Below are 12,196 nucleotides of genomic sequence, written 5' to 3'. Positions count from 1 at the left end.
TGAGACTCCAGATGTTGATTTTCTTTATCCACGTAAGGTAGGTACCACATAATTATGTGTTTAATGATAAAGCTAGTTTGAAGATATGATTAATTTTGTTGAAGTGCAAAATTAATAGTTGATTCGTCGTATTAGTAATCAAAATTAACATTCGTTTTAGAGCTAACTTGTTGTGAGTGCTTGGCTTTGCTCGAGTTTCAACACTCATTTAAAATAATCTCATTAAAACATACGGAATACACAGCATATTATAAAGTTAAAATCGTTTAGTAAAATAAAAAAAAAAGTTTATTTTTCATCTGATAATGGATATCTCAAAGCACTAAGCAGGATTGAAATGACTTTCCGAACTGAAAATAGTGGCGTTGATCTTAGATTCTAGACAGAAAAATCTAAATTAAAATCATGACGCCAGTTCTTACTAAAGCAGATTTGCCTCATAATTAAGATTGTTAAAGTAAAAAAATTCACTATCGTGATTTTGTTCTATTTTTTGCGATTTTTTCTAAAAATGTATTTATTTGTACTTTTGTAGTTATTATTTATTTATATAGATTTCGCTTAAAAAAAACTGAAAAACCTTCCCTTATAACAGACCTATTTGTGTCTATAAACGGTTGTTTAAGAACTTTTTTTCATGGTAAAATTTACATAGGGGTAAGTACACGCGTACTCGACCGGAGTGCGTTTACATGCATACTCACCGGAGTGAGTTTACATGTGAGTTTACATGAGTGAGTTTACAGGCCGGAGTGAGTTTTTTATTTTCAGAATTTTAAAATTCCCACATGTTTAATGAATGATCCTATACTATTTGAGAAAAATTACGAAATTTAATTGAGTTGCGATGACACATTCTGGTGGCGCGGCTTAACTTCAATTTACAAAAAAACAGTTTTTTTTTCATATTAATTAGGCTCTTCACAAAGCACAATGAATTGCACGTTACTTGAAAGTAACTTTTATTATTATTATTTATGGTCGCACTTGATGGACTATTGTTTCTCGCTTTTGCAACTCTTTCTAATGACTTACGTTAAAACAAACAGTTGAAAATATTCTTATACGCTAAGGGCATCAAACAAAATATCACTCCCGCAGATCAATTTCTTAATTCCACACTTATTTAGTAAATAATGTCCAACACGAGAAATAATTCGTCGTGTCCTGTGTTTGAACTCTGGTGGGAGTCCATAGTGAGCGGGTTTCCGGAGTTGTTTATCATTTTTCTTAATCCTGCTACATGGGTTCCTGTGAGAACTCATCCCTCCATGAGTATGTTGGAAGCGCTGCAGTATCTGGGAAGGCCGAACATCAAGCGGATTTTGCGTGCTGCTCTTCTTAAAGTTGGCACAAAGCTCGCACGTATGAAATGATGTACAGAACGTAAAATCCTTTTTACAAGTAGACTGCAAAGTAAAAACCTTCTACTGAGCACGTTCGACTTTATGCTGAACGCTCATCTTTGCCTGTCGATTTTATCATTGTCTATCAGCTTATTGTTGATGATGTGCCCAAAATAATTTAATCCTTCTTCTGATTTAAGAAGCCAGCCGTTCAGGAAAACTGGTAGGATTGTTTTGGGAACCTCCCTTTATCAAGACATCCGTTTAAATTAAATTATATAAGGCTACAAAACACTTCCTTACAAACCCCGTAATCTTCACTACGCTTCAGACAGGAGAATAATTGCATTTAAAAGCGCAGGGTTTTAAATCCTGATTGCACATCAGTGTGCAGTTGTTTGTGTTAATAGTCCCGTAAAGCCTTTGGCCGCTTGATACAAACGGAAGTATTTGATTTGAGACTGGTTTCTAAGCGGATAATGCAATTTCCTTCAAAGATGTGCGTTTCCAGAGGCAAAAACATCGGAAGAGGAAATACTGCAAAGAAAAATAATCCTTTTCTTCCCTTATTATGGTGCTCTATTCTTTTGAATGAGGAATTTTGATTTTATTTATTTAAACGCTTGTATTGTCTGTAACGATTACAGCGTTTTTGGTTTAAGTTATTTTAAATTAAATCAACTTTAATAAATAAATAAATAGCCCACTATACAAAGAATTATTTGTTTAGTGGGTTACATTAAATTAACTAACGTGTATGCTGAAATCACGTAAACAGCATACATAAGTATTGCGGTCAAGTCATTATTAATGTAGGGATAGTTAATCTTTGCAAAAAGCTCACCTAATGAAGCTTGAAGATTTTGAATAACGAGCTTGTTTTCGTGCAAAACAGCTGCGAGTCCCTTATTATACGTTTACTACGTATGAACCAACAAACTGTTTTAACATTTAGATTTTATATGTTTTTGTTATTAAAAAGTTTAGTGCCACGGAATACGTTGTTTGAAATCACTTTTAAATGATTTACTTTAATTTTCGAGCTGTAAACCTATTTAAAATCAGTTTAAATAATCGATCATATGAAATACCAAAAAGGGAGTATTGCTTGAAAAGTTAAACATTTTATTTCCACCTTCGCAGCCTGTAGGCGATTGGATAGATGGGATGCCAGTCAATTTTTGATGTCGGAATTCAAATTAAATGTCTCAAATGCTGCACTCATGTCTAGGAGTGAGATAAGTGCTAATTTACCTGACTCTACAGCAAGAGTTATGTCTGATAGCAAACGAAGTTTTTGAGACAATGGAACATTGTTTTAATAAATATGTCGGTGTAGGATCAAGACTGCACTGTTTATTTGGCGAGGTTGATTATTATTTTTTTACTACTTCCAGTGTTGTGTGTTTGAAGGAAGGCAAGAAAAAACTTTGAGAAGGCATCTGGGTAATATCTTTCTTCGTTGGAACACTGACTTCGGAAATTATAGTCTTTATTGAGTTACAGAGACGTTGTGGGTTGGTTCTTTCATAGTCAATCTTTTATTTCCAATACTCTGCTCGTTTGGTCTTAATTTGTTTTTATTTATTTTACTTTATTTAAACGCCCATAGGGCTTTTACCTATAATAATGTACATCTTTATTTTTTTAGTTAAATAGATTACATTAAAAAAAATCAGTGTTAGCAAAATACAGGTTGCATAAAAAAATATCAGAGTTAACAAAATATGTTACATAAAATATAAGAGTTTAAAACATATAGGTACGGATAGAGTACAAAAAAGTGAGACGAAAAATAGAAAATCTATCAAAATCCCCAAAATCAACCATAATTATAATAAGAAAGTAAAACAATAGTTTATAAATTAGTTAAAAATAGTTCGCACATACTCCGTTTAAAGTTTGCCAAGTTCAAATTCTTGTCAAATAAATTTATATTGTTTAAGTATTTGTTATCAATACTGTGTAAACGTTATATTGGAGAGTGAAAATTATAGTTGGAATGAGATGTATGTATGTAAAATGTTGATATTTGCCTAGTTGTTCGTGTAGGTATGTGTAAAGTAGTAAAAACGTAGTAGTCGATTCTTTCTACAACATTTTAAACAATACCATCAACCAGTTTGTCCCTAAACGTATCATCAAAAAGAGAAAATTTCCAAACTGGTATTCGGCTTCTCTAATTAAAATCATTAAAGATAAACAAAAACTCCATCAAAAATGGAAATCCAATAATAATCCAGTAGACTACATAGAGTTTTCAATCAAACGTACCCAACAAAAAAACTTACAGAAGCATTGCTTTATTCAGTACATAAATTCAGTTGAATCAAATATTCTTATAAATAATAAACAACTTTGGAACTATGCTAAAAGCAAAAGTAAAACAAATGGCATCCCACAAATCATGCACCTTAAAGATGAGTCAGGCACCGGTGCTCAACAAGTGTGTCAACTTTTCTCTAAACACTTTCAGTCCACCTACGTTAATGATAAGGACACGAATGATCCCAGTATAGTCGATAGTTTTACCTATATGAATAATCATAACCCGATTGGGAACATACAAATAAACAATTTTTTGATCAATAAATACCTGAAGAATTTAGACATTAGTAAGGGTGCTGGCAGTGATGGTATATCGCCATACTTTATCGAAAATGTGCAAAAAATCTTTCATACCCCCTAACTAATATATTTAGAATGTCACTAAAAGCAGGAAAATTTCCTACAAAGTTTAAAGAAGCAACTATAATCCCTATTCATAAAACAGGTTCTAAAAGCAACATTGTAAACTACCGCCCAATCTCAATTCTAACTGTATTTAGTAAACTCTTTGAAAAAATTGTCTACGATCAAATTTATACAACAATTGTTCGCAACATACAAAACCAACAACATGGATTTCTACAAAAAAGATCGGTACTAACAAATTTGGTAAATTTCACGGAATATTTAACGAGCAATATGGAGAATAGAAACCAAGTAGATGAAATCTACACTGATTACTCTAAGGCCTTCGATAAAGTAAGCCATTTAATTTTAATTAAAAAATTAAGTCAAATAGGCATCCATGGTGATTTACTTCGGTGGCTCACTTCATACCTTCGGAGCAGACTTCAATGTGTATCAGTTGCGGGAACTAAGTCCAGTTTCTTTTCCGTGTCCTCCGGTGTACCTCAAGGTTCTCATTTAGGGCCATTATTATTTAATGTGTATATTTATGATATTCACAAATGTTTTTTACATGCCAATTACCTAGCATATGCAGACGATAAAAAAATCTACTTAGTTATCAAATCAATCGAAGATTGCATTAAACTTCAAGAGGATCTCAATCGTCTTTTTAACTACTGTGAATCAAATAAACTTGTAGTAAATACCCCAAAGTGCAATAAATTATCATTTACACGTAACAAAAATAAAATTTCCTTTGATTATACATTAAACGGGACACAAATCAAAGAAGTAGATTCTATCAGAGACCTTGGGGTAATACTGGATGTGAAATTAAACTTCATTCAACACAATGATGCAATCATCAACAAAGCCAACAAAATGATGAACGAAAACGAAAACGAAACCTTTCCGCAACCTTAAGACTCTATATTCCCTTTACACAGCGTTCATCCGTCCCCACCTAGAACACTGCACACCGATCTGGACTCCTTTTTACCAAGCCCACATTGAAAGAATCGAAAGAATTCAAAAAAAATTTTTTAAACACATTAATTACAAACAAAACTTACATTTCTCAAATTACGCCGATTCTATTAATTACCACAACTTCAACTCACTTCATACACGACGTTTGGTTTTTGACCAAATTTTATTATTTAAAATTATTAACAATGGCCTCGACTCACCAGAGCTAATGAATTTAATAAATATTCATATTCCAACAAGATCAACACGGCAATCCCATTTGTTTCATTTACCTACATGTAGAACTAACTTTAGAAAAAATTCACCAATTCCACGTATATGTGCCCAATATAATACTAAATTTCAAAACATAGATATTTTTAGCAATACACTTGACAAATATCGATTAGAAGTAACTCGTACGATCGAAAATTAATACTATAGTATGGAATGTATCCAGAGCATCTCCTATCCTCATCCTAAATTCCTATTCCTCCCCTCCTCACCTAAAATATATATATATATTTTTTTTTTATATAATAAAACTCCATCTCCAATCGATATTAATATAGGAGACTTTTTTGGCTTGACTGTTTTTAACATGTATATATTTATATTTGTATTTTATGTATAAGCTGTTTGTCTCTTACCAATAAATAAATAAATAAATAAATAAAAGTAAATTTATTAAATTCGGGAGTTCACAACAATCGAATTTAGAGTTCAATAATTTTAATAAAAATGTTAGGTCGTTTATTTTTCTTCTGTTTTCTAATGTCGGAAAATTTAAAATATTCAATAATGACAAGTAATTTAACTCGCATTCTGATTTTGAGCAATGTTCCACTCGTCTCTTGAAGTAAAAGCAGATTTTTTTTCAACAGGACCACTTTAATTTCAGCATTGGTGTCTTCTGATTTCGGTATTCACCGTCAAAGCAGCAGCCAGACTTTCGAGCTTTTCGTGTTTTTGATGTTGTTGGAAAAAAATCTACACATAATAGATCCATCCCCCTCCCCTTCCTCCCAACAACCAATAGCCATTGGCTATTGAAACTCTTCTTTTATTTTATACTAACTAATAATTATGAAACTTGGTCCAATTATTATACACATTTCCACACCAACATATTGAAACTCTTGGTTTTCCCTATAAAATAAAATAAACTATCAATAAAACGTATTTATAAGCTATGCCATGTCGCTCGCTCTAATCCTCCCAGGGTGAATATTTCAGAATCTGATAGTATTAATACTCCAGCGTCTGGACGATGTAGGCCCTCTGATTGGTCAAATTTAACTTGTCTGTTTAGGTTAAATTCCGCTAACTTGAAAATTAAGACATGATTTGAAAATTAAGACACGATGCTCATATAATTTTTGGATAATATCGAAGAAAATATGTTTTAGAAAGTTGACAATCCATTGGATTCATTACATTACAGTAAAAATTATCCACAATTACGTCTTAAAATTTGACGTTTATCATTATTCACACGAAAGACAGATTGTTCAGTGTTGCCAGCGTATATGGATTTCCAATCAATGTAAAAAACTTTTATAGCCAGTTAGTGTCAAGCAATGTACAATGTCAGTGTGATTATTTAATGTGAGATATATTATAATTATAAATAATAAATATAATATATAATTATAAATCTACCATTATAAAGCCGGCTGCAAAAATAACCAGTTCCACTCGATACTTAAATACGTAATTAATTATTTTTGATATTACAACACCGACTCCATGCGCTATCATGTTTAATATCTAGGTAATTACAGAATTATTGACGTGCCAACCTAGAAATTTGTTTTAAAAAGTTCCTGTGAGTCACCAAAAAGAAATATTTTGTTTTCAGATTATTATTTAAATTTAATAACTATGGCTAAAAGGAATGTGGACAATATTTTACCAGAATTGGCGAATTTCGGAATGTTCGAATGAGAGAGGGACGTTTACCAAGCGATCGAAGTGCCCGAAGACGAATAGAATATATGACTGATAATCAAATTGTACACAATAATTCCAGAAGGCGGTTTTCCACAGCAAATAGATGTAATGTATTCTTGAAGTGTGCTTTAATCAATCATCCAAATTATGTGCTTCCAGAACAGAATTATTTCGGCGTCATGTCAAAAGAATGTACAATCGAGCATTGCAAGGCGCTTCATTTTGAAGTTGAAAAAGGTAAACTGTTACATTCTTGCTGTCATAATGGAAAAATAATACCACAAATTTTAGCTTATCCTCCAGAACTTAACGCATTATTGACAGGAGATTGTAGTCAATCCAAAAACTTTAGGAATTGTATTCGTCAATATAACAGTGCTAATGGATTTGTCTCATTTGGAGCGCAAATAGCTAATATCCCAGGTAATGGTCCATATTGTTTAAAAATTTCTGGTGAGGTTTATCATCTTACTTCCAGAAGTATACATGTTGAAGGTGAAATACATTCCTATGCTTAGCTTTATGTATATGATCCTGATGAGGCTGTTAGAGTGCGTATGAGTCATCCATCTAATGCCGATTGCTATCAAAATATAATGCAAATAATTGATAGCGAAATACGCCAAATAAGCCTTTATGCTCATCAGTATAAGAAACTAAAAGAAGCTGTCGAGGAAGAAGAATTACGCATTGCGGCTGACGGTGGGCAGGTGAGAGATATACGTCTATTATTTACACGTTCATCAGCTGATGACCAACGGAGGTACAATGCTCTAACCAGTTCTCACGATATCACCATGGTATATGTAGCAGACAGAGACGGGAATTTACCATCGGGTATAGATATCGCTGTTTATCCTAAAAATGTTGAAGGACTTCAAAGGGTGGCAATTTTATCAAAGCATTTAGATCCTATGGTTTTCCCACTACTATTTCCATCAGGTGAATGTGGTTGGACCCCAGGCTTTCAGCATCATGCTGATTTCTGTACTGCTCAACGTCATACTGTAACTGCCATGCAGTTTTATGCAAGTAAATTAGCAGTGCGAAGAAACATATTTAATCCAATCCATTATGCGGGTAAACTTTTTCAACAGTATTTAATTCATGCTTACATTATTTATGAATCTGGTCGCCTAGATTACATTAGGAAAAACCAACGACAACTCAGAGTGGAATGCTACCAAGGTTTGCAAGACCATGTAAGAAATTTAGCCACTGATAGAGGAGTACGTGCAGGTAATATAGCCATTCTTCCATCTTCATTTAATGGTGTACCACGCCATATGAATAAACTTTATCAAGATTCAATGGCAATGGTACGTAAATTTGGTCGTCCTGATCTATTCATAACGTTTACATGCAATCCCAAATGGCCAGAAATACAAACCAAATGAACCGAATGGAACATTATCAATCGGCCGCGGACAGGCCTGATATAGTAGCCAAGGTTTTCCATCTAAAAGTCAAGGAATTTATTCATGATATGACTGAAAAACATGTTTTTGAAAAGGTAATTTGTTGGGTTTATACAATTGAACAGCAAAAAAGAGGACTCCCTCATCTACATGGCGTGTTTACACTTTGCAGCCAAGATAAGTTGTATACAGCTTCTGATATTGATAATGCCGTATTTGCAGAACTACCCCATCCGAAGAATTCGGCTTTGTACCGTATTATTTAAAAAAATAATATTCATGGACCATGTGGCGTACTTAATCCAAGGTCAGTCTGCATGGTAGACGGTAAGTGCTCTAAAAAATTCCCCAAATCATTTAAAGATTCTACTGATAATAATTCCGCAGGCTACCCAGAGTACAGGAGACGTGATAATTTTTCTGAAAATCACGTTGTTCGGGATATACGTATCGACAATCGATTTGTTGTTCCATATAATGCATACCTTATCAAAAAATATGATGCTCATATTAATGTTGAAATTTGTTCCTCGGTGGCCAGTATTAAATATATTCATAAATATATATCTAAAGGTTTTGATTGTGCTAGAATCGAAATAAGACAAGAAACTGGAAATTTGGAGAGTGCGGTTATTCAATATGATGAAATTAAGCAATATATCAATTGTCGATATGTAAGTGCCCCTGAAGCTGTCTGGAAAATTATGGAAAATCCTATACATGATCAATCTCACTCAATTTTACTTCTGGCTTTACATTTACCCGACAGCCAATCTGTGTATTTTGTAGAGGGGCGGAAGGAACAGGCTCTCAGGGAAGCATCTACAAGGAACACCTCTTTAACAGCGTGGTTCCAATTGAATCTTCAAGATATTGAGGGACGCTCTATTCTGTATCAAGATGTACCAAATAATTATGTCTTTTCAGCTGGTAAAAAGTGGACGAGGCGACAGCGGGGAGGTGGCAAAATCATTGAACGAATACCTTCAATTTCTCCTAGAAATATAGAACTTTATCATTTACGGCTGATTCTTATAAAGGTGGCTGGAGCTACATCCTTTGAATCTTTGCGAACTGTTGATGGTAATTTACTATCTACTTTTCGTGATACGGCGCGTGAACTATAGCTCATTGATGACATAGGAGAATGGACGCAGTGCATGACGGAAGCTTCATTGTATTTGATGCCTAAAACTCTTCGACATCTATTTGTTTTAATTTTAATACAATGTATCCCTTCGAACCCGTTGCAGCTGTGGAATAATTTCAACAAATGTTTGTCTGAAGATTTTTTTCATCATGGTGTTGCTGAAGAAACAGCTATTAATCTTTGTCTTTTAAACATTCAGGATATGCTTATGAAGGAGAATTCATCTTGCAGAATGCAGGGCTTACCTGAACCTGATGAAAGTTGCAGTTTTGGACAAGTGACTGATTTTAATGTAATTTCTGAAAACACTTTAGGTGAATTGATGGCTGCCAAACTCAATGACGAACAACTTCAAGCATATAATTCTATTTTGAAAAAGATTTTTTTTCAGATGAAAATGATGACAATAAATGTTTCTTCATTGATGGCCCAGGAGGAACAGGGAAAACATACCTTTACGAAACTTTAATTCACACTCTAAGAGGAAAAGAGGAGAAGGAACATTTGAGTCATCTGTGCTTATTCCCAATGTAAATATTTGCCAAGATATTATTCAATGTATATATGGTAAGACACATACCACCGCTGATGCCTTAGTGATGAGTCAACGTACCATTTTGTGCCCCAAAAATAGTCATGTTTGTGCAATCAATGAGGATGTACTTCAACGATTAGAAGGACAAATGAAGACTTTTCATTCTGTTGATACCATCATTAATGAAGAAGGAAATTTAGAGTATAACGAGCAGGCTAACTTTCCTGTTGAATATTTAAATTCTATAGACCCAAATGGCTTCCCACCACACATATTAAATCTTCAAATTGGTGCCATCATTATGTTACTTAGAAATTTATCTGTTGGTGATGGCCTTTGCAATGGAACAAGAATGGTTATTAAAAATTTCAGCTGTAACTTAATTCAAGCCGAAATCATTACGGGGAACAGAAAAGTTACAGTACATTTCATTCCTAGAATTTACTTAAGCACTTTGTCTGATGTTACAATACAATTCAATATGTGCAGGAAACAGTTTCCAGTCAAATTAGCTTATGCAATGACCATTAATAAATCTCAAGGACAAATTTTTGAACGGGTTGGACTGCTACTTTCTGAAACAGTATTTTCTCATGGACAGTTGTACGTTGCCTGTTCTGGAGTACGAACGCAGTCATCGTTATTTATACAGATTATTGACGGTTCCAGACAAGGGCAAATTCTGACTGATTGGTATACGGACAATATTATAAAGAGATTTTTTCCTAATGAAAGTATATAATATTATGTTGTAAATTGTAAAAAATAAAAGTATAATAAATTGTAGGTACTTGCTTACAATAGTTTGGTTTTTCAGGTCAATTTATCCCACATGTAAGGTTTTTCTGCCTAAGAATTTTTTCTTTGAAAAATTTTTAAGAGAGTTTTGTTGTATGAGTATTTACTTTGACAATCTTTTGGTAAGAGCGTAATACTATTTCACCCAAATGTGTAGATTTTTAGGAATTATCCCAATAAAATAATCCTTAATATATTTAAAAAAAAATATTTACTTTGACAATCTTTTGGTAAGAGTTTATTATTTCAGCAAAGTTATATGTAATATTGTAATATGTTGATATTTTTTATTTCCGAATTACATATATATATATTTCAATTTAACTTCGATTTAAAAATGAAATCATTTCGGTGGTATGGGAGAGCAACATTTTTCTCATTGACGAGATTTATGTTGGGGTGAAGGGTGTTCCTCTCATTGTCCGCGCTCGGGCTACTACATAATGTCTTACTATTTTATATCTACCAATTGATCTAATATCTACTTATTAAATGTAACTGTTGTTAGTAAACTGGGCGAAGCCCAATCAAGTGCCGCCCGCAGGGCCTAGCAGCAAAAACCCTATAAATCTAAATCATATGAAATTGATTAAAACCTGCTTATCATAATTGCTAATTGAAAAAAAAATAGGATAATATATATTTTTTTTTTATAGTGAATACCTCACAAGAGTCCCAACTGCTCCCGTCTGGAGCCAGTGAGACTATGGCATCCCCGATCCGGGGATGTTGTGAGGCTGAAGGTAAGTGGGGAAGGGAAAGAGGAAGGTGAGGAAGTACCTGGCTATTCAGATCTAGTCACTAAACACGGCTAAAGCCATTTGGAGCAACTTTTCAATTCTGAATGGTGGTCTTACACCAGGGCGATACTGGTAGTATCTTCCACTCTGGAACGTGCCGCAAATATACTATATATTATTTTAATTAATTAATTGTGAAATAACACAAATTAATCAAATAAAATTTATTTGCGCACGCCGGGTTCGAACCCGCGACCTTCGGAATGGCAGTCCAATGCGTTACCACTGGACTATGCCGGCCGTCAAGTACAATTGGTACACTAATGTACGATAAATTTTGTGTATTTCAGGTAAACTCACCCAGTTCGTGCAGAACACCCAACTCCAGCGTGTCGCTCCACAGGCGCGGGGGTGCGGCCGCGCGCAGGGGAAGCACCGCGTGCGCGTGCTCACCTTGCTGCCGCACCGCGCGCGCGATCACCAGTAGACCGCGCGGGGCGGGTGCTGCGCCGGACTTCGTACGTGGCTGGGCGGCGAAACACGCGCCGAAGGCGGCCGGCACGCTCAGATTTACTTGTCTGGAATAAGCAATATTAATTTATTATACTTAC

The 12,196-nt window shown here is 34.2% G+C and overlaps 1 protein-coding gene across 1 annotated transcript in view; it reads right to left on the bottom strand.

Annotated features, from left to right (window-relative positions):
* LOC149419857 (uncharacterized) overlaps positions 1–12,196 on the bottom strand; it is a 297,070-nt gene that overhangs the window by 99,197 nt on the left and 185,677 nt on the right. The window contains exon 4 of the mRNA XM_089637341.1: positions 11,946–12,163. Within this exon, the coding sequence (XP_089493467.1) occupies positions 11,946–12,163 (218 nt within the window). The remainder of the gene's footprint in view (positions 1–11,945; positions 12,164–12,196) is intronic.

The sequence above is a fragment of the Hesperophylax consimilis genome, chromosome 11 (genome assembly GCF_061612785.1).
Source record: "Hesperophylax consimilis isolate HC1 chromosome 11, BYU_Hcon_1.0, whole genome shotgun sequence".
NCBI classification, from domain to species: domain Eukaryota; kingdom Metazoa; phylum Arthropoda; class Insecta; order Trichoptera; family Limnephilidae; genus Hesperophylax; species Hesperophylax consimilis.
This window is presented reverse-complemented; position numbering and strand designations above follow the sequence as displayed.